At 36.4% G+C, this 23,563-nt stretch overlaps 1 protein-coding gene and 1 long non-coding RNA gene across 3 annotated transcripts in view; one reads left to right on the top strand and one right to left on the bottom strand.

Moving 5' to 3' along the window:
* Positions 1-19,479, top strand: part of ITGAV (integrin subunit alpha V) — a 51,071-nt gene extending 31,592 nt beyond the window's left edge. Inside the window, exons 19-31 of one of the 2 annotated variants that reach the window (XM_064452043.1) lie at positions 702-769; positions 2,226-2,373; positions 3,577-3,669; positions 4,707-4,786; positions 6,954-7,034; positions 8,079-8,184; positions 9,140-9,298; positions 10,736-10,852; positions 12,562-12,675; positions 12,769-12,876; positions 13,376-13,498; positions 13,851-13,960; positions 14,599-19,479. In XM_064452043.1, the coding sequence (XP_064308113.1) occupies positions 702-769; positions 2,226-2,373; positions 3,577-3,669; positions 4,707-4,786; positions 6,954-7,034; positions 8,079-8,184; positions 9,140-9,298; positions 10,736-10,852; positions 12,562-12,675; positions 12,769-12,876; positions 13,376-13,498; positions 13,851-13,946 (1,293 nt within the window). In that variant the 3' untranslated portion in view covers positions 13,947-13,960; positions 14,599-19,479. Of the gene's footprint in view, positions 1-701; positions 770-2,225; positions 2,374-3,576; positions 3,670-4,706; positions 4,787-6,953; positions 7,035-8,078; positions 8,185-9,139; positions 9,299-10,735; positions 10,853-12,561; positions 12,676-12,768; positions 12,877-13,375; positions 13,499-13,850 lie in introns of both variants that reach the window. The other variant, XM_064452042.1, reaches the window with a different exon arrangement.
* On the bottom strand, positions 6-23,550 carry LOC135313412 (uncharacterized). The gene is made up of 3 exons (XR_010373059.1): positions 23,093-23,550; positions 22,104-22,203; positions 6-1,512 (listed from the first exon to the last, which is right to left on the bottom strand). It is a non-coding gene; the product is annotated as an uncharacterized LOC135313412 (long non-coding RNA).
* Positions 23,551-23,563: the final 13 nt, after the last annotated feature.

Here is a 23,563-nt window from a genome sequence, read left to right as displayed (position 1 = left end):
TTACATAATCTGTGATGAGAGAACCCAGAACATATTTTCAGCTTTCAATATTTATGTTCATCTTAAGACTTCTGAAAAATTAAGATACCAAAATATGTATCTAGGATTTAGTCTTTGTTTTATGGAAATATTGATGGTTACTGTATCTGTGTGTCTCTTTTTTTTCTTCTCTTTGTCAAGTTTCTTTTTTGGCACATTATTCCTTAGTGCTGGACTTCTTTTTCATGTATACCAATTAAGAGTTTTCTGGAGATAAGCAGTTAGAGTAGTATTGAAGGTATTAATCTTGAAGGATTGGAGTGTCTTACCCATTGCTGTTCTATGTATATTGTGTTTACCCCTATAATTCTCTTAAGGTAATGAACAGAGTTTTTCTATTTCTACCGTTCATGCCAATTTTTACACTTGTTTGTAAAGAGGATAGTGGAGGCGCAACTCAAGATGAACAGATTATTTGAAGTATGGAAGGAGAATTAAGATATATAGACATCAGTCCTAAAATTGCAGTGTGGCAGGATGAGGCACAGTGCCCCCCCATATATAAAAAGTCAGTCGTTCTCTTCTGAGACTAACGAGATGAAGATATCTCATAAACAGCTACTTAGAAAATTTTATTTGGTGGTGAAACAGTATTATTGGAAACGTATGTTAAAACAGATGCAGGAATTTGTTATAACAATATGTACTTGATTTCTTCATAGGCACATATTCTGCTGGATTGTGGTGATGATAATGTCTGCAAACCAAAGCTGGAGGTTTCAGTAGAAAGGTAAATACATGAGAAAAATACTACGGGGAAAAGGAACTTCCCTACTTGAATGCTAAACTTAAAGAGCTTGGAATACTTCCATTAAAAGGATGTATTGAAATAAATAGGACTCCTCAATATATACCATCTAAACTCATGATTATTTGTTTTAAGGAAAACCTGTTTTCTGCTTTGTAACCTAATTCCTTTAGCATGTAATACAGGGAGAGCACACACCCCCACTATAAGTACACAGTATTTATTTGTATATTTGCTAAGCTGGACAGGCATAGCAAGCATAAACCAGTGTTAGCTGCAATTATACCACTGTGCGGTTATTTAATGCTGGATAAATTGCGGGTGTTGGTCTCTTCTCCCAGGTCATTAGTGATAGAACAAGAGGAAATGGCCTCAAGCTGCATCAGGGGAGGTTTAGATTGGATATTAGGAAAAAATTCTTCACTGAAAGAGTGGTCAGGCATTGGAACAGGCTGCCCAGAGAGGTGGTGGAGTCACCATCCCTGGAGCTATTTAAAAGACACGTAGATGTGGCGCTTCATTTCATGGTTTAGGAGACACGGTAGTGTTGGGTTGATGGTTGGACTTGATGATCCTAGAAGTCTTTTCCAACCTTAATGATTCTATGATAGACACATGAGGATGTGACCAGGCATGATTTTATCCAGCAAGGAGTGTGGAGTAGGGCTGTGTTGTCACACGTATGCAAAAAAAATTGTTGGTAATGGTGATATCTTTTATCAAACCTGGAAAAAAGAAACAAGTTTTAACTCATTTCTTTCGTGAATACGGGCTTTTTGTGCTTTGTATGCCTGAAAGCCATTCTTAGTGTCATCTGTTGTTGTTTTTGGTTTTATGCCCTTAGTAGAGAGCTATAGCATATGCACATATATGTAGGTAGTACACTTCACAAACATATGAATTCATGGAAATACTTCAGAAACATTTTACATCAGTGCAGGTATAGTTAGGTTTCCTTGTAGTTGGTGAAATGAAAATACATTGTTTGGAAAGATATTATTTTTGTATCTGGAACAAATATATTACAAAGGTGTTGGCTGTATTCTGTAGTTGAGCCTTCCATCAAGTTTTGTTACAAACATATGCATGTACCTCTGCTAAGCGGGCATGTAATTCAAAATGTACAAAGTGATTTAGCTGTTCATAATTCTTTGTTAAAAAAGGTGTCGGTGGCTTTGCAGTTTATTGTAAATTTTATAAAAAAGATTCTTACAAAACAGCATGTATTATTTGTTCCATTTTTGTGATTATAGACACATTTTTGTTTCAAACACAGTGTAGAGCTCTCCTGATATTCCTGAAGCATAGGTACTGCCTCTAGGTTCTCTTATGTCTTTGTGCAATTTCAAAATGTCTCTGGTTTCTCTACATTCTGTAACCAGTTCAATACACTTTAAAATCTGAATGTAGAGCTTATTTTTACACTTGTTTTTTGTAGTGATCAGAAGCAGATCTATATTGGTGATGACAATCCCTTGACACTAATTGTCAGTGCTCAGAATCAAGGGGAAGGAGCCTATGAAGCAGAACTCTTTGTTGTCGTTCCGCCTCAAGCAGATTTCATCGGTGTTGTTCGTAACAACGAGGTAGAATTCTAACTATCTCTCTTCTTTGAGTAGTCATATTTCAGGTACTACTATGGAAGTCTGTGGGAGAGGGTCCATCAGTGGTGTGTTTTATGCTTCAATCTTAAAGCAAAGCACCAAAAGATAATAATGTTCTTCCAAGTCGCAAGGATAGAAAAATGATAAGGTGCTTCCAGGCACCTGGCTGGATGGTTTAAGAGGCTACTGCTAGCAACAAAGGAGATTGTGCGTGACGGAGCTTGACACAGAGCTTATCTGCTACAAGTCTTTATCTGAACAGTGCCCTTGTTAATTTATTTAAATTTAGACTTAGCATGCCATGTGCTAGGTAAAGAGCTGGGCACCTGTGAGGCAAAGTCATGTTGGGTAGTATTATTCACTTCCACCTAAGTATGTAGAAAGTCTTGGGTGTCAGTTATCCTTACTATACAGAATATTGAAATTTATTGCCTGACTTATCCTTGTATTATAAAATGTCTATATAACTTCTACTTCTTTGAAGACATGTAGGTATTGTCCAGTTTTGTTTTTAGCCCATTTTAGCTATATATAAGTAATATACTTTCAGATTTTCTTCATCCTTGTTTTTATTTGGTATAATCTATGACCAATCAATTTATCTGGAAAGGTGCAGAATGTTAAGGGGGAAACTGTTTTCCCCATATATCAAAGAATTCCAACTTTGATACCAAATACTTCATGTATGTTGGACTATGCCTTGGTTTGTTTCTCCAGTTTGCTTCTGCTACTCTGGAGCTCTGTGATGTGGCTTTATCCAAAGTCCAATAGCTCCTCTAGGACCTCTTTTTGAGTAGGCTAGTAATTATTCATGTTATTTTGCCTTGTAATCTTTATTTTCCTATGGAGAGTTTGCCCAATTTGCCAAAGTTTCTTTATATAGCTTTTAAAGAATCATGTGGAGAAATGCTTTAGGTCACAAAAATCATCCGTGCTACCCAATATGAGTACTGAATTTTTCTTTTTATAACCTTGGAAAGAGCATCTATCTCATATCAGAACTACTTGTCTCCATGGAGACTTTCATACTAGGACTTTATTTAGTTTTAGTGCTTGACTGTGTTAGGACTGAGAAATTCACGTTAAAATTAATGCAGCATATCTAAAACTCTTCTGCAATCTTTCATCCAGGTGTCCGGATGTAAAGAATGACATTCCTTAAGATTTCTTTCTGCTTTATTGCAGGCTTTAGCAAGACTGTCATGTGCATTTAAAACAGAGAATCAAACTCGCATGGTAGTTTGTGACCTGGGAAATCCCATGAAAGCAGGAACTAAGGTGAGGTTTGGTCCAACAGGTGTCTGCAGCTCAAACAGGAGTGCAGTTGGCGTTTTTCTTAACCACAGTAGTGTTTGGGCAGGATGTTTACTCACAGGCATTCAGGATTAGATCTGGCTGACATTTAGCTGCCCACATGTTTCGTTAGTTCAGTGGTAATTGGTTTCAACTTTTAAGCTAAATTAAAGGCTGAAAGGAGTTTTCATCAGTCCTATGATGGAACTCAAAAAGGGTCGTTCATTAGACAGCAGAATTAATGAACTCTGGTCCCTCATGATCAGATTTATCTGATACATATTTTTTTAGTATATAACAAGAGCTAACTCATAACACCACTTTCTCTTAGTGGAAACCTCATAGTGCTTCTCTCTTCTGCCTAGTTTTCTGAAGTTTGAGAGAGTTTTGTCTCTTTGAGACCTTTGCACTTCCACCAAAAGTAGCTGACTTTGGAAGAATTAAAAAACTATTAGTAGGACCTGATAGATATGAGATGGTATGATCTAGTAAGTCTTATTTTCTGAGAAAATAAGGTGAAAATCGGTCACAATTATAAACACTTTAGTGTTTTTCGTCCGAGAGACATTTTGTATAGATGAATAAATGCTATTTCCAGAGTCTTTTAAAGTCTATAAAGCTGAACTGTAAATGTTGAAGCAACTATCATGCCCTGACTTACAACAAACCTTGGGAAATTAATTTAGAATCATTAAAGTGTGCCCTGTCCTTTAGACTGCAGTACTTTCTGCAACACATAAGGAGGCTCACTTATGTGTAAACATGGCTGAAGCAAGAGGGATGAGCTTCATGTAAACATCACATTCTTATTTTGTGGCAGTGATGCGTTAGTTGAGATCTACAGAGGGCGTGGTACATTTCTAGTCTTGATGAACTTGATGAGTTTTATCTGCCAATTCTCTGTGTGTGTTCTCTTATGACCACAATCCTCAAGCAATTTTGTTGTAGTATAATAGTATTAAGAAGCTTTTATCATGTATTTTAGTGTGCTTCCACTGAACCATGGTGATTTTTTTCTAAAGCTATTAGCTGGCCTGCGTTTCAGCGTGCACCAGCAGTCTGAAATGGATACCTCTGTGAAGTTTGACTTGCAAATCCGAAGGTATGGGAATCTAAGTATGTACCTCACCTGGTAGATAATGTGCTAAGTAAATAGACTGGGAACTAAGGAGTTAGTTTCACTCTGGACTAATTCTCTGGTCTTTGCTTTGTAAGTGTTGAAAAAAATAAACACAGCTTTTCAATTAATTATGTCTTCTAAAATAGAGGAAAAAATGTAAGAAAACATAGTTCTCCGTGTGAATGCAGTTTCTTTTGCTTACAGCTTTTAGACAGGCCATTGCACCAGTAAAATACTAATAATGAGGAACAAAACCATTTAAAGTGTTTCAAGGAAAAACTTCGGGGTTTTGAACCTGTGTACTGTTGTGGTCTCCTGACACTTGTGTAGTGCCACAGAATGACTTGTGGTTTTGGGTTTATAGCCCTGTTTTAAAACTGATGTTTGAACTCTGAATTCCTTCTGATGTAAAGCCAGAATTTCAAATTTTCTTTATTCTGAGGAGGAGAGGTGTAAGTCTTTCAGAAAAGGCAATGCGTGTGATGGTCTGAGGAGAAGCAACATGCAGTGAAGTGTTTTACAGTAGCTAGCGTAAGAGTCTAAAATTAAATGGAACAAAACAGCAGTGTTCCCTTAATTATAAGATAAGCACAGCACTTCCATATAAATATGATATATAAATCTGAATTTAATTCATACTGGAGATCATATTTAATATTTGGAGATGTGATCAATAGGAAACTCTTTACCCAATAGTTTTATGTTGCTTAATGGATGGCAGAAATACAGCTGCTTTTTTTCTCCATGGTGGACCAAAAGCTTTTTTTTCCATTTAAGGATTTATTATTTTTTTAATGTAGTGAATAAATTACTGTCATCCACATATACATTTTTCATTTTTTGCCTACAAGAGTTAAATAAGTTTAAACCTGCCATTCTATTTTAATGATACAGTAGTTTGCCATACTGATCAAAGGCCCTGGCCGCATTAAGTGTCTCTTTGATCTCACAGTGCTGTCCAATTTTTAAAATTTTTTTCCATCAGCTAGTAAGCTGTGCCAGTGGCATGTAAATCCAGCTCTCCTTTGAAGAAAGTGATCTTCTCTGGGGTGTCTGTCTTCTTTAGGCTAACAGTGGTCACTAACTACCTTTCACTGGGGTGAAAAACAGCCAGGGAGGTTAAGTCATGCTTGTCTTCTGATGGAAGAGGAAGGAAGTTCCTGTAACGTTTTACACCTTTTATGGAAAGAATTTCCTTACATGACTTCGGAATGCAAGAATGGTGGTACAATTGAACATAGTTATCACAGTTCATAGTTACAGACATAATCAAGGTATTATCTTGAAGAGGTTTTAAAGATTACATTAGTTGTCCTAAACTTGAAGCTAGATTTCCAAAGCTGCCAGAATTCCTAGCAGAACAACTCTAGTCTCTGAAAGAATGAGGTATTTGCAGGTTGGGAAGAAAACGCTGCTGCATGCATTTTTGATTACAGCAGCAGTGAAGAATAATTAGAGAATTAAAGACCTTTCTAAAGGAAATTGTTTGGTTAGGTAGACAGAATAATCAGATGTATCTAAGGAGATTAGGACTCTGTTCCCTGCTCCACTTTGAGGGGAATAGGTGTGTTCTCTGTATTACTTTTTCTCTTGTTAACAAAGTCTGAAGAAATTTTATGTATGAATGACTCTACGTGCGTTAAGATCTGTCATCTCTTGGTGTATCTGAAGTGTAGGAATCAGATGTTAACTGTATTAATTTACTGGTTTAAACACTGTGGAGAGGGGTAGGCAAAAGTAGGTGAGCATACTTTTCTGCCCTGGGATTATTTGAGGCCAACAAGACCCTAAGCAAAACAGACATCCTAAAGTGGAAATCAAGGCTCTGCTAGCTATATAGTTGTTGTTAGCCCCCAGCCCTGACATCTGAATTTTCTTACATGCGGCAGCTAAGGAACAGAGTCAGCATTAGCTTTGTGTCCTTTTTTGACTTATCCCTGCTGAAGGACCTCCAAACTGTGCAGAGGGCGGGACTGTCATGCAGTTGAAAACTTGCTGGAATCTGCTCCTTAGTTTTAGTAGAGGTGCTTTCCTTCAGTGACTTGGGAATCATGTTATGATGTTATATACAATTATTGTAAGTTTGGGTGTGTTTTTTTTAAAATATTTAGATTATTTCATTTAAGAAATTAACTTTTTTTCTCTGCAGTTCCAACCTGTACGACAATCTAAGTCCAGTAGCATTCTATCAGGCTGACCTTGCTATTTTAGCAGCTGTTGAAATTAGAGGGTAAGCACTGATAGTACTCTAATAAACATCTTTCTCAAATGAGCTTTGCATGTTTGCTTCTTGATGTCTGATGAACTTTCTTTAAGGTCTGCATAAGTATTCGGGAAGCTTTAGGGAATTTTTAATAATAAAGAAAATCTGGTTCTCTCTAAGCCACCTGTTGGACTTTCAGATCTTGAATAATTCTAAATAGTTACAAAATGAATTCCAAAAAGGAATGTTGTGCCTCTATTACTAGAGGTTTATTTTAGAAGAAGAAGAAAAAAAATCACTCCTCATTTTTGCAGTTGCACATATTTCTCTAGGTCACTTCCCTCCTCCACAAACTGACTGGGTTTTCATCTGAAAACTCCTGAATCCTTTTCTAAAACCAAAGCTGAAAATCCTATTGAAGCTAGGTTTGCAATGCCCTCACCTTCTTCAGTCTTAAGCATAGTATTAACATTGTAATAACTCCATTACCTCTGTTACTTCTTACCAGAAATCTGTATTTCACACCTAAAAGCTATACAATCACCTTAGCCAGTTAACTCAGATTCCTGAGTCAAAATTTTTTAAAAGTTCCCCTACATTCATTATTGTGATCTAATTTTGTTAATAGCTGAGAGGTGGGGGGATGGCACAACTGAAAAGCATTATTGCTAGCTTCACAGTTTTCAGTGCATGCTGAATTATTCTTATGAGTGTACTGATAAGTCTCTACATCATCAGTATTCCCATTATCAATGGATTTCACACTTTGTTTTTTGGATGGCATGTATGTATCTTATTTCTATTAATGGTTTACTGGATGTTGTAGGATGAATCCACAGTTTAGGACAGGAAAAAAATTTTTCTAAACAAAAAGATCATCCTTTCATGTACAGAAGAATATTGAACATTTAATTTATAAGCCATTCAACCTCTGTTCTTTCTGTTTGTATATACAGAGGATGAAAAATTGGAGATTGTATTTTAAGAGTGTTGATTTTTTTTATATCTTCTAGGGAATTACATTTATTGTTTCATACTTTATAATAACAACTTTTTTGCTCCGCTGTTTAGTGTGTCGTCTCCTGATCACATATTCCTTCCTATTGCAAACTGGCAGCCGAAAGAGAATCCAGAAACAGAAGATGATATTGGGCCTCTAGTTCAGCATATCTATGAGGTATGCAATTATTCCTAATTTCAGTTTCATAGGTCTGTGATAAATGAAAAGAAATCTTTTGGTGTAGCTTTTCTCTGGAGTAAATTATAATTTTTTTTCTTCAGTTTGTTCTTGCATGGAAACAAAGATTTTACTTTTTAATGCTGGGTCAACAATTGGTACCTGCAAGAAGGGCTGGAATGCCTGCAATTAGTGTAACAGTAGTGGCCAAAGACAAGAGGCTGATTTTTTTGCATCATTACACATGTTTTATTTTATAGCCCTTTGAAATCTAGATGAAACATTTGAAGTAACTTGAACTCAGAAAATTACTCATGGCTGTAAATGATTCAGTATCCTCATTTGTATTCCAACTGTTCTGAATCATTATTGTAAAGTCTTCTGCCTTGAAAAATTTTAAGTATTTAAAATGTCTTTTAAAGAATAATCACAGCTTTAACCTAGTCTGTTTAATTAAACAAAACTTACTGAGAGCTGTGTGAATAAGAATAGTTAAAAGTTGTTCTAGAATTTAAGAGACTACTTACCTAATGAAACTTACAGGTGTATGCATTTGTGCTCAGAGTATCTTGGCTGAGACAGACACAGTGGCTGTGAGTCATGCTATAGACTAAAAAAAACCCCCTGTTTTTCAAGGAAAATAAAATTATATTTCTTGAAGGCAAAAAACCTAATGCCCTTTACTTTTTCTTCAAAATAATTTTTATCAAATTACAGAAGTATTTTTAAGTTTTGCCTGTTGGGGGACTGAAGTTTAGCTATCATTTTTAGGTGAGGTTGTTGATGCTATTGCAGTGAGTAGTTCCAGGTAGGGATGGCAGCGGTATCATTTATGGCTCAAATGTAAAATAACAAGTATATGCACATTAACAAAGAAGGTGGCATTGGTTGTTTTTTGGGTTGGTTTTTTTGTCTTTGGTTTTTTTTAATCTGTTACCTTTATTTTCAAAATCAGCTGAGAAACAACGGTCCAAGTGCATTCAGCAAGGTGATGATGACTCTGCACTGGCCTTACAAATATAAAAACTACACACTGTTGTATATTGTTCAGTATGAAATTGATGGTCCCATGAACTGCACTTCTGATATGGAAATCAATCCATTGAAAATTAAGGTAAGCAGAACTTTCCTTTTTGAGTGAAATGAAGTATGTTTGTTCAGTTTGGAAACACACTCAAAATATCCAAATCCCTGAGAACATCTAACACTGTCTGATTTATGTTTTCATCTGTTGCTGAGGAACCAGACTGTGCTGTTTGATAGTACTTATTAATGTATATAGCAGGTGAAATAAAAGACTGACAATAGATTGTCAACCCAAGATAAACTTGTCTTGGTTCTTTTTATTGGTGGGGTTTTTTTTGTTTGGTTGGTTGGGTTTGGTATTTTTTTTGGTCCCTGATGACTGTACTGTATGAGTTCTACATCCAAAGCAATGGAATTGTATTGAATGTGGTCATGAACAAAAACATTCCAGATGCTTCTGGGATGTTTATGTAACTCTTCTGGGTTTTATTTCTTGGAAGAAAATGGCACTTTTTTCTGTTACTAGCTTATTTATCTAGGCTCTCATCCAAATGCCACAGAGGTCAGTAGGGTGTTCCAGTGGGCTTAGAAGTATCGTATCACTGCCAGCAAAACATGCAGTTTGCAGAGCACAGAGCAGAAGAAATTTGTTTTTCCTAGTTTGGGCTAGACAAAGAAACACCAGGTAAAACCCAGCAATTTTGAGAGCAGAGAGCTAAATTCTAAGACAATTTAGAACAAGCAGTAAAAATCAGTATATTCTACAAGAATTTAAGCAAACTCGTATAAAAACACTAAGGGAAGATATTCAATGTATATAACAACAAAGAATACTCATTTATCTTTGATAACCAAAAAGCAACTTCAGTGAATATATAAATCCTGTGCCTTTGCTCTACCATTTGTAATAATATATTTTTTACAACTCTCTTGTAAGTTTTTTCTCATATAAATTTGGTATGTAGAGGACAAGTAGCATAGCTCTGCTTAGTACCATATGTAAATTTGCAATTTTACATTGGAAATTTCTAAGGGATTACTGACATAATTCATTAAAACTACTGTATACTTTTTCAAGCCCCTCCTAGAGAAGTTTTTTGTGTATGTCTGGACATGTGTTCACATGTACAGTGTTATGTAGTACATCAGTACCACACTAGAACTATTTTTCCAGAGTTAAAAACTGAAATGTTGATGAAAAATCTTCAGTAAAAGACTCCAAAATTGAATTATTTGTTGCAGTCTAAGAGTATTTTTTTCCATACATAAAAAAGTTTTGAGTTGAAGAATTATTGAGATACTCAAGGCTCTGCATTAGTTCTCAGGAGAAATTTGCATCAGTGATCTAGAAAAGGCAGGAGTAGCATTTTAATTACAGGTCTAGGTAAAGCCATATTCTGAAGAATAGCTAAGATAGAAAGAGAGAAACCTGACTAGTTACGTATCTTCTTGACCTAACTTTGAAGTCTGCAAATATCTAAACATAAGAATTATTTATTATTTGGGTTTCCTTGGTGTATCCTAGATCTCTGCTTCTAAAGATGACGATAAGAATGAAACACTTAGCAGGGAAGATAATCATGATCATCGTATCAGTCGAAGGGATATAACTGCTGTTGATGGCGGAGATGTGCATACTTTGGTAAGATCTTGGCATCGATATATTGATAATATTTTCGGCTTTTTATGAATGAAGACTGAGATGAAACCTCATTCAGAATCATTTCAGAAAATCCATGTTCTGTATTTTAAAAATTAACAGAGAAAGAAGTCACATGCTCTGGAGCAGTCTGGTTTTTTTTTTGTTTTGGGGTTGGTTTTTTGCGGGGGGAACGGGGGTAGTGTTTGGTTGGTTTTGGGGTGGTTTTAGGTTTTTTTGGGGGGGGTGGTTTTTTGTTTGTCTTTTTTTTTCCGGAAGTGCATCAGTTTTCGCCAGGGTAATCAGCCAATGAGGCATATGCCTACAGTTCTGTGCTGATATGTTTTAAGTCCTTGAACACAAAGGTCAAGTTGGGCACTTCATCCAGTGTCAGTCTTCTATATTGTGCTGTTCTGTGAATTTGAAAATCAGTACTTCATAGGAGGAAGGCTGGTAAAATGGCGTAACTGAGAGGAAGCAGGTGAGTGCTGCAGTCATCCTTTGCTACAAATTACAGCTGATTTCACAACCTGTGTTGCTCAGCTGATCAGTGGACACTCTGCAAACACATGGAGGACCTGTCCTTTATAAGCAAGATTGGAAATGATCAGTAATATGAAGTAAATATATTACCGTATCACTGTCTTTCGTAACTACACTTGCAGAAATGAATCTATCCTTGCCTGGGGCGAGGCAGAACAGGCAAGCTGAGAGAAATGCTTGGGAGTTTAGGGTGGACCAATGGGACTAAGGCAGTGCAACACTGATTCCAGAAATGTTTAGGCTTTGGAAAGGACAAAAGAAAAGGGCTGAGCAAAGAAAGTGAAAACAGGAATTAGTTTCTTATTTTAATGGTGAGAAAAGTTACTATATTTTTTTTTTAGATACAAGCTACAAATATTCTTCAGCATCTATAAATGCAGTTCTGAAGTGTTTGGTTTTTTTGTTTTTATCTGTTTTTTTTAGGGGCTTGGTCTTTCCCAGATCTTCCCAATGCCTTAGCAGGATTTCACCCCAGAGACTAATATCCAGTATTAATAATAATTTCACTGAGTGGTACTTAGACTGGCAGATGTACCTACCTGCACTGTACAGTGCTCTTATGTATAGTACAGCTAAATCACAATTATAAAATGAAGCCTTGTTTTGCTCTGCTTTCTAATTGAAATACTGATGGTTTTGCTGTTGGATTTTTATCTAGTTGGATTTTAATGGAAATGTGGCTGAGAAAGGCCAGTTAAGCTTCTGTAGCCCTAAATAGGGTTTATAGATTAGGTCAGTCAGTCAAGTTTGAAGACTTCAGTTGAATGCAACAAACCATATTTTGTTGGCATCAAGTGCAGTTAGCCGCTCTGAGTTTTCCTATCAAAACACATGTGGAGGACAGTAATGTGAATTGATCAGAAATTGATCCCCCACCCTCGAACATTTTTTTTTATATATGTATGTAGATAAAGTACATACCTTAAAGCTACTGCCAGCTGTTTCACCTTTGGGATCCAAGTGGCTCACATAATATTTTTCTGAATGCAAACTTATGGGACGCTATAAGCAATTATTCAGTATTGGAGGTTATTTAATATATTTCGAGAGTTTATAGTGCTTTGCCAGGAAAAGAGGACAACAGTGTATGTGTATGAGTAAAGTAATGCCATTAAGGACTTTTCAGATTTTTTAAATATTTGGAATATCCTTCCTATTTTTATATGCAGGGCTGTGGAACTGCTGATTGTTTGAAAATAGTCTGTCAAGTTGGCCATCTTGAGAGGGGAAAAAGTGCAATATTGTACTTAAAATCACGCCTTTGGACTCAAACTTTCATGAATGTAAGTGACTGAATATTCTGCCCCTGCTTCTAAAACAAAAAAATTTACTTTTGTATCCATCTGGAATACTAATTCTTTTGTTTTCCTACACAGAAAGAAAATCAGAATCACTCCTATTCTCTCAAATCATCTGCTTCTTTCAATGTTATAGAGTTCCCTTATAAGAACCTTTCCTTTGAAGATATCCAAAATTCTACAGTAGTAAGTCATTTACTGTTTCTAAGTTCCCTAAAGCCTATTATTAACTGTTTATTTTCTCCTAAGCGTTGTGGAGTTTATTTTTTGTGTTTCAAAGAATACTGCCTTTTATTAAAAAAAAAAGCCGAAAAGGAAAAGCCCTGAATTATTTTTCTCTAATTCCCAGATATTTCCAGATTCATACAGTTTTCCTGAAAATCATCAAGCATTACAGAATACATGTTGCCATGGTATCGCTGATTGCAAAAAAGCCCAAACCAACCAACAACCGAAAAAAAGCCCAAACGCCTGTTTTTATCTAATTTTAAAATCCTATTAAATTTGGGTCAGTTAAGCCTTTATCTCACTATTAATCTATAGCTATTTACTCACATTGGAGACAAAAAGTAATTTATGCTGGATTATTTAAAAAAATAGAGAATAAAGATATACAAGACTTAAACTGCATGAAAGGACCTGGCATGCCACTGCTGTGCTAAGTGTGATTTTGTTTTTCTATTAGGTTACTACAAATATTACATGGGGCATTCAACCACAGCCTATGCCTGTGCCAGTGTGGGTTATAATTTTGGCTGTCCTAGCAGGATTATTGCTCTTGGCTGTTCTAGTGTTTGTTATGTACAGGGTAAGTACTGTATTTGGGATTTTGTATTGTTTTCACTTCAAATAGTACCAACACCTTGCAGAAGTGTCTTGGTCCCCTCACCATCTGAATCAGTTAAGTTTTTGTATAACTGTAAAAACTTCCCAGCTTTGTCAGGAAGAAATTGAATAAAGGAGGATGTCTGTGATTGTGCAGAATTACTCAGTTTAAGTTTTCATCCAATATTGGCTTCAGAAGTCAAAAATTAGGAAAAAGGGAAAAATCAAATAACTAATCGCTTAAGATCTGATGAAGAAGGAAAGAGAATGAGAAAGGATGTGTGCATGTTTTGAAAAATCACAACACAATTTCTTTATTGTTCTCTGAATCACAGATGGGCTTCTTCAAACGTGTGAGACCACCTCAGGAAGAACAAGAAAGAGAACAACTGCAACCACATGAGAACGGGGAAGGAACATCAGAAGCTTAAGCAGAGTTTTATCTGTAAGACATTCTGAAATTTTAAAACCCTTGTATCATGGTTTTGAATATTGGTTTTTCCCCCTTAAGGAAAAAACACTGAAGACTGCAAAACTGCTGGTCTCAGAAGGTATCAGCACATACAAAATAAGAGCAATATATTTAAATCCTCCTTTTTGTATTAATTACGTTCATACATGTGACTAACGCATCTGCACTGATTTGTATGTGAAAAAAATTAAGTAATATGTAGTGCTATGATTTGGCTTATTGGAATGTAGGAGACATCATCTTTTTTGATTCACGGACTGACTTTACATGAATTGCTAAATGGATTCTCTGTTTGCTCATGAAGCCAACAGCTTCCATAGGTACTTGCTGGATTACACATTTAATTTCTACCTTTTTTTTTTTTTGTCGGAGTACACTACATTTCATTTCCTAGCTCTTGAAAACTAGTTGCACAAAAAAAAATAAAAAATCAACATAGCTTGTTTTACAAAACCGAAGGATATTCCTTGATCCATGAACTCTACTGATGATTTTTCTCCTGCTCAAACAATACAAAAGAGCTTATTCAGTGGAATCATTCACAACTGATACCTATTCTGCATGCCTGTTCCCTTTCCTGCTCAGTCATCTGTCTTGTGGTTTCCCTCTAGACTTTACAAATACGGTTTTCGAGGTCCTAGGTCTCTTACCGTAAGATTGAGCCTACAGAAATGCAAGCGTATGGTAGAAAGCTCGAGATTATGTACTTCCTGTGGGACCTAGTGAAAAGATTCAGCGCAAGATCCAAAGACTGCTGTGTATTTCCACAGAGCAGGATCCAGGTGTTCCACAGAATTCTTGGCAGCATGGATCCATTCAGGTACTGCCAGGGACAAGATGTTGGACTGTGGCTGACAACAGATGTGTCGGATGAGAAAACCATAGCCTTTATGTTCACAAGTCCAACCTCCACAGGGTTTGAAGTTAAGTCTGTATATTACTCAGGTTGAATTTCAGTTTCTAGCACAATGGAGGGAATGAATACTTTGTGACAGGTTACCTGATACACCCTAAGGACACTGTTGTTAATTCTCACGTTCTGTGGTTGACCATGTCTAAGTGCAGGATGGAGTAATATAGGGACTGTTTAGACTATCGGCCAGCCAAATGTGTCTAGATTACATCAGTACTTCAGCTACACTCATGTCTGCCTTGCCACCTGCCCTGAGAGCTTGTTAAACGAAGCAGAGTCTTGCTGGCAATGCAAGAGGGTTTGAAAAGAGAAGGTTGATTTGGCTTGTTTCAGTTCATTCATTCATTGTGTTTCATTGCACAAAAGACATTTCATTGTGCAAGACATTTCATGATGTTCAATACATTTCATTACCAGAAAAGACACTAAATATTTTGTTTCATTGTTTTTTAAACATTCTAAAAGTTCAGTGGTTTAAAGCCACAGGTTTATATCATTCTTAGCTTATTTCCCTCAGCATTGGTGTGGTAAAATGAAGCTTCTTATAAGAGAACACAAGAACATTGGCTATATGCATTTCAGTAGACATATAACTGCAAATTAGGAAGTTGGTTGGGTTGCAACCTCATGTAGCTGTGCTGCACAGATCTGAGAGTGGACGTACTTTCACTACTACAAAGGTCCCTTATGAGATTTTTTTATTCTCTATTCCAAAAAGGGAATAAATTACATTATAAACTCCTGTATGCGGCCACATAATCCTTTCCACAGAAAGTAAGGCTTCTACTGTAATTATACTGGTGAGGTGTCTATGTAGACAAGCTTTTAAAAGGATAAAAGCTCTGGTTTGCTTTTGTATCTTGCGGTTTTTGTTCAAAGCTGCATCTCCCCCATAAAAACAGCAATGCCCCGTAAACCCAGAATTATCTGAAATAAACAGTTTGATTCAACTTTTCATTTCTGCATCCTTCCTGAGATTTTAAGTCCACAAACTGCTTTTATTGTTACGGCCATTCTCACTGAACTGTGAAGGCATTTGAGTCATTAAAAGAGACAGCACAGTCTGTAGGGGCCAGTATGTATATCAGGTACAGGCTTGCATATTTATCCATTTACATGTTTTTGTTTTAGACAATTTGTTTAGCTATAATTAGTTTATATGAGAGGGTATAGGGCATAGTTCCGCTTTCACTGAATTTTCAAGGTCTTCAGTGTGACCAATGTTTCATTTTTGTCTTCTAGTATTGTTACTAGCAATATAATAAAGAATCAGGAGTCAGGCTTTGATCCTGGCCTCACAATGTGACTTTTAGAAAACACCATTTCAGTTACTTATGCAGGCTTCTAGTTCACACACTTTGTGAACTGATTATCTATATGCAAGGAGATTGTTTTTACCCAGTCTTAATCTTAGTTAAGAGGTTTAAGAGACAGTCAGACAGATTATAGCTCTAATTCTTACATGTGTGCTTTCATTACATGTGCACACCATGTTGACTTGAAATTTATTAGACTACTTGCATGTCTAGGCATTGTAATGAGATGAAAATAAAAATAAAATAAAAAAAAAACATGATCGAGATCTGTTCAGCTCATATGGAAGGGATACCATAGCGTTGTTAATGTCAGTGCTAACTCCGTCTTAATTTTACTACGGCAACTGGGAACTCTCATTTTGCTGATTTTTAGGATAAAAAGGTATATTTTCTCGGTACAACTACTGTAGCTATGGAAAGTTTCTTTCATTTATTGAAGTTGCATAAAGTAAGACTTATTTAAGTGACTTATTTTCTTGCATTCTACTAGAGAATAAAATCAAATAGTTGTTTCTCCCATGTCCACTAATTTCCAGTGTTCGGTTTAAAAACAAACAAACAGACAAACCAACCCAAAACAGTAGCATATGTAAATGGAGTATACAGGCTACTTAGTGAACATAGATGTAACACCCCAAATTCAGTTTAAAGTAACATTTGTTTTCCAGGAAGATTCTGATCACCATGGTTTCCTGAATGGGAGTGCAGGAAACATTTGTTATCACATTCTAGATTCAGCAATAAGATTACAGACTACATATGTACTTGTGTCAGTATAAATTTCATACTGACTTAACAGGCATTGATGTATTCTTATAGCAAATATTGTAGAGCAATGTTAAAACTTTTAAAGAAACTTTAAAAAATGGGGTTTTTTGGAATGAAATTAATGCCCTTGAGTCAAAATTGATGTGCATAAGATGCATACTGCAAGCATGAAAAAAATACAAGTACAGTAATAGAGAATTAGTCCTCTTTTGAGTTATGTTTCAGAAGAATATTTGTATGAATGTGAAATCAACAGCTGTGTATTTAGACAATGAGAACATTTTAAGAGCTATATCTTTTATAATGAAATATGAAACTCTAAGTACCCCAGTTTGCAATTATTACAGCATCTCATGATCAATATTAAAAAGTGATTTATATTACAAAATGTATATTATCTGTTACTATATTTGACAATATTGAGAACATGTGAAGCAAGGAACGAAATTTACACGTTTACATTTCCTTCAAAAAACTACTAAATTGTGGAGATAGCTATAGTTTGAGCATACTGAAAAGTTAAATGTAGGAAATGTTCATCAACATAAGTTCAAATCTTTGTGGAAATGTTCACGGATATCACTATCAAGTTTATAACTTTAGTTGTCCCATTTTTGTGTGTTAAATTTTGATTTACACGGTCATCTTTAATTCACGTAATACTTGTGGAAACTTTAAGGAAGTTTATTATATGTGCTCTTTCTTCATAAAACATTTATTCTAAGCAAAGAATTTTTAATATTTAGTTCTTTCTAAACTTGTGTCCATGCTTAAATAGTATTTAAGGTAAACTCTCACGGGTACTTTGAAATTACTTCAGCTACAATCAGCATGTTTCTGGTGATTTGAAGGATTCATGTTGCACTTAAATTTTTGCAGTATTCGGGTTTGCTGTTGGTTACCCTGGCTTAGGCTCTGCAGTATTTTTTCCTACACCCTCGCAGACAGCCACAGAGCAGCATTACCCTGGTGAAAATCTAGTTTGTTTTCTCTTCAGTCAGACTAAGCCTAGACTATTCCGCAGTCTAATGGAGTCACAGAAAACCTGACATTTGTTGCACCTGGCCTTGAATGTGTTCATTTGTGTTTAATGCTGCTGGCTGTTAGTGAGGAAAAAAAAAAAAGGATTCTATAAAAGGAAAATGGAAATCCAAAAGATAAAATGGTGGGGGCAGACCACAGATGAGCCTTACAGCAAAGAGATGATTTTGTTTGTCTGTTTCTGAGATGGGAAGAAACCATTAGTTCTCTGTTGGCAGTGGCCTCTTATCACAAACAAATCCCACAGTTTAGATCATGATTATATGCTGAGCTCTAATAACTCATATTGACTTGAGCGGTATCTGAACTCTTTGGTACTGATTCTCTAGCTTCTAATTCCCAAGTGCAATATAACATGATCACATCTAGTTCACTGCCAAGTTGTCTGTTTATTTTTGTTTGCCTAAGAAGGGATGTAGCATTTGTTGCCTGGCAAGGGTCAATATTTTTAAGGACATTACCAAAACCAGTGTGCTAATTTGAGGTGATAAACGAATGGTATAGGAAGTTTTTGATCACCCACATTGGGTGAAACATGATGTATATTCTGAAGTGTATCCATTACTAACTCTTGAGTTACTGAGAATTGGTACAATATTCTTTAAGTCCACTGTGGAAAATTTGACTAGAGACTATACAATAATGGGCTTGAGTCTGTAGTGCTACTACTGTTTCATGTGATTATTGTATTTAGTATTTTGGTCTATTTTTTTCCAGTGTGTAGAATTTTTATATAATACAGGAAATCTAACCTTTCATGCAATGACCTTCTTGAAATATGCCGCATTAAGGTTGAGTAACTTGACCCTTGGCTTTTGCAAAGTAAATGAAGATTTAATGTAGCATCTGTATCTTCAGAAAAACTTTTACAGGTGTAGGTGGCCCTTTCTAGTCCATGAAGGAAACCTGTATTTGCTATGATACAACTATGTTGAAAATGTAATATTTTATTCCTTTGTAATAGTTTTTTTTTCCTTTTTTGTATTTGCTCGTGCATTAAATCAGTAGAGCGTTGTTTGCACAAGCAGAAAATTAACCTACTAACGAGTGCGCTGCATTTTGGGTTTCTTAGTCATGTAGTAAATACTTGTAACATAAATGGGAATATTTTCAGTAACTATGAACTTGTTTTAAAGGTCTTTGGTACAGTTAAGGAGAGCAATATACATTTGAAGTCACCTTATTTCTATTAAGTTATAAATCTTGCAAAAAAAATAAAAGGGTATTGTGGCACAGTAATTTTGTACTGATATCAAATATATAGCTATTGAGCTATGTTTCTTTTTCAACTCATTCTTCTCATCCTAATTCATATTTTATTGATCTTATTAGGTTGTATTTTTCTATATGTGTACAATTTCAAAATATTATGATTGAATAAACTGAAAATGTAAGTATTGAGTTGATTCTGATATTTAGAATTTTGGAATAAAATACCTCTTAATTAACAGGAATTCTGTTTTGGTTTGGGTTTTTTTTATCCTAGGTATATTTTTTAAAACTCATTTAATTCACCTGAAAATATTTCATAGTATATGTTTGTAATTCATAGTTATTGACTAAATAGAAAACGGTCCCATTTATACAACTTTTATATTCTCAGTTAGAGAGGCATATATTAATCTTGAGTCAAAAAATGTTGTAATCACAAGCAAGAAAAGAGGATCTAGTCACAATTTATAATCTGTCACGGGAAAACTGATTCCCTACAAATATTTTTGTATACCAAAAATAAAAAAATCATCTTTTATAGCTGCCACATCACTGTAGAAAATAGTGAACTCTTGGTTAGGAAAATTCTCAGAGAGGTGGTGTTTCTTTTCTTGTTGTATTATTAGACTAATTTTATCTTGGTATTACATTCTTTCTGATGAACAATCATACTAATCCTGGTGAGTGGGGTGACAGTAAATATTTTGCATCACAATGAAGGGATACATGTTTATTTTTAGAACACTTACTTAGAAATAAGCGTTGGTGCTTGTGAACCCTTTGGAAAAACACTGAACTACTGAGTTTTCTGGATTGCTAGTAGTGAATTTAACCTAAAGAAAATAATAAAAATATGAAAAACTGGTATTTGTGTTTTCATTTACAGCTTCCAGTGACCTCACAGTAGCTACCACATACACATCACCTAATGTAAGGAACATCTCAGCACTAGTAGAAACATGACTCTTACTGTTTGTTCAGTGCATGCTGCAGACAGCACAGGCCTAGTTTTTGTTAAATAAGATACCTTCAGTTTAGTTATCAGCACAGTGATCACTACAGAATCACAGGTTGGAAAGGACCTCACTACATTTGTTTTGCTGTTACAAATTCATGCATTATTGGGAAATTAGTGACAACAACTGTCTCACTGCAGCAACCAAGGTAACAGAGTGGTTTTTCACAGTCCCATCGTACGCCATAACCACCTTAAACAAAATGATGGTTGATGTCTTGAGGTTATTTACATCAACGCAACTCCACTGCCCCCACTTGACTTATAAAGCAGCATATTGTCTAGGTTTCTGACTCTTTGCAGACATGCATGATATTTTATTGTATGTTTTTATCATTAGTGAGTTTGTAAATTAACTACTAATGCATTAATACTTTATTACATATTAGTACATTAATGTATTTTAAATTGCCAGTTCAAGTAATTTTAAGAATGTGGTGGAAAACTGAAAATATTTTGGTTATTTTAAAAGTATCTGTATGAACATCTTGTCAATATATTGTCTCACATACATCAAGAAATTAGGGTCAGTACTGTCAGCAGCCCATATTCTCACAAGGTATTTCACCATCAATCTGTTCTACTGCTTTTTTTATGATAAAACTTCGAAAAGTCTGCTGCTGTATCATTACCTCTCTTGACATACAGGTTGTGCTGTGAGACTAGGCTTGGAGGACACAAATATACAACACAGGCCTTCCAAGTGTGAGAAGAAAAAAAAAAGTTACAGTAAAATACTACATTACTAATCTCTATGATTTCACATGCAGACCATGTCTCTGTGTTATTGTATTCCAGAGACTGTTGCAGAATCTACCTACATTTACATTTGTGTACATGCTTTTCAGTCTCTGACAAAATATCGGATGCTGTGTTACAGCCCTTCAGTGTTTGATGCGTTGATTGCAATTTTTTAAAGTTTGAAGAGTGTTTGAGCAGACTGCAGGAGTTACTGCTGGACATATTTCCCCAAGTAAATACTCAGGTAGCTGAAATAAATTTCTTACTATCACCTTCCTTCTCTTTCAAAGAAAACTGGGTAAACAGAACATAATCCTTTTTTTTTTCCTGGTTGGAAATGGCTGTTATTGTGTGCTCTAATCCCTTCTCAGTTAGTCATCTAAATGCAGTAGAAACAAACAAATTCCATAAGCCTTATTCCCCTTTTGGAGCAATTTTCAAGAAAAGTTTTCTCACACATTTAACAGATTTGTTTCAGAGCCTTATAAATGAGCAATTGTGCATAATTCACATCATCAACATTAATTTAAAATGTTGCTGCTGCCAAGTTCGTTCAACTATTCCTCCCAAATAAACTCAATTTATATCTTTCTAAAAGTTTTCAACCTTTTGGAAATGAACATGTATGTGATCCACACTTTTCAATACCACATACTCATTCGTCAGACAAATTCATTAACAAAGGAAGCAAATTGCTCAAAGCATTGGCTAGCTTCCTGTAGCCCCCTTTCTTCCACCTGAGAGCACACAATGTCAGAGGGATTCCAAAATGAATTCAACTAACAGAGGCTGTGCAGAAGCAGCCTCTTTTTCTTTGCAGTGCCCAGATAAAAGGCCGAAACAGGAAGCTGGGTGAGAGGATGTTAACTAAGCATATAAGCACTGAACAAATGTTTTCTAAACAAAAGAGAGCATCTCTCCTTGTGAGGTACTGGAGGAGAGTTCCACATCAAAGCAATTACTGTTTTATTTAATTTTTGTGCTCTCTTGCTTACTTAGAAGAAAGGACCCATCAAAATAGAAGTTTCATGGCACAGTTTTTTCGGTGCTGACGAAAAAAAGGGAGATTGACTTACTCAAGCTATTCTACAGAAAAGTATTGAAGGGTACCTGCTGAAGAGAGTGTTCATTTCCCACTGCAGTATTACTCCGCAGGCAGTGATCATTCATAATGCACAAGGGGGTGAAGTCAGTCTGTTTTTCGGTGGTCCTAAAAAGTGCCAGCAAACTGTCAGCAACTGCGATAAAAGTAAATTGTATTTTCTATGCCAATCCGAAATCCATTTGAAGTCATTGTTGATGGCAATGAATTAATGACATTGTACTGTATAGAATGGCATTAAATCATAAGGAAAAATATACTAGATTTTCTAAGGTATCTGTTGAAAATATGCACTGTAACCTGGCAGCTCTTCCTTTCAGTATGGGAAAACTTATACTTCTCCATAGTTTGTAACTCTATTTCCCTTTTTCCACTGAATTGAAGAAGAAATTGAAGAAATTGAAGAAATCTTCTGAGATCTGAAAACTACAGAATTTAGCCTAATACACAATTATGTCTAAAATAAAGCATTTTATTTGGCCAATTATTATTTTATTCAAAGGTAAATAAAGTGGGTTTATGCTTTTCAAAGAAATTTATATTTACTACTCAAACACATATTTAAAAGTTGTTATCCAGTTCTGAAAGTCCTTACAGTGAATGATAAATATTTGACTCACTGAAATTAGGGCATGGGCACTGACTCATCAACACTAGCGTGGAATTCACTGTGAGGTTGTCACAATAAGTGTTCAGCTCTCGACCATGCAATGGCTGCCCAGCTGTGCTGCCCTTGCTCAGGTGTAGCGGTCTTCTCTGCTGTGGGCGTTAGTAATTTTGCCATGATCCCGCGCTAGGCTGTGTCTGTACACGCACTCCAATTTTACCTGTGTGAATGGCTAGCCTTGATTCTAAAAAAACGTGTAATGCTTGGTATCAGGACCATTAACGTGAATAATCATGTAAATATGACAAAGCTATGCCTGTGCGCAGCATCAAAGCTTCAGGAGATGCCACCAGTACAGTTACGATCCTTGTCACAACGACTGCCACTTACCAGCGCCTGAGCCAAGACGATGTTTGAGCTGGCACAAGGCCATCTTAAGTGTCTTCCCTGAAACATGACGCGCTGCGCCGGGCCTGCCAAATGCGCTTTAATACCCTCAGCCACGAGGGTTAAAATCGCTTTAAATGCTGCCAGTTCGGAGGGCTGAAGGAAACAGAACGCGGCGCGTCCCGGTTTCCTCGGTGACTCCGTGTGCCGCCGCCGTGCTGCCGCCGGCCCCGCGCCTTCCCCTCGGCTCCGCCGGGCGGCGGGGCGGGCGGGCGGCACACCTCCGCCCTCACCGCCAGACGGCCGCGGCGAGGCTCCTCGGGGAAGCCGTTATCCCGCACCTCCCCGCCCTCCGCTGGGCCTCGCAGCGGGACGGCAGCCGGCGGAGGGGCGGCGGGGCCGCACCGCCGAAGCGCTCCCTCACTGCTGAGGAGAACGGGCCACCCCCCGCCGCCTCAGCCAGCCCGTGGCCCC

The sequence above is a fragment of the Phalacrocorax carbo genome, chromosome 5 (genome assembly GCF_963921805.1).
Source record: "Phalacrocorax carbo chromosome 5, bPhaCar2.1, whole genome shotgun sequence".
In the NCBI taxonomy this organism is placed as follows: domain Eukaryota; kingdom Metazoa; phylum Chordata; class Aves; order Suliformes; family Phalacrocoracidae; genus Phalacrocorax; species Phalacrocorax carbo.
This window is presented reverse-complemented; position numbering and strand designations above follow the sequence as displayed.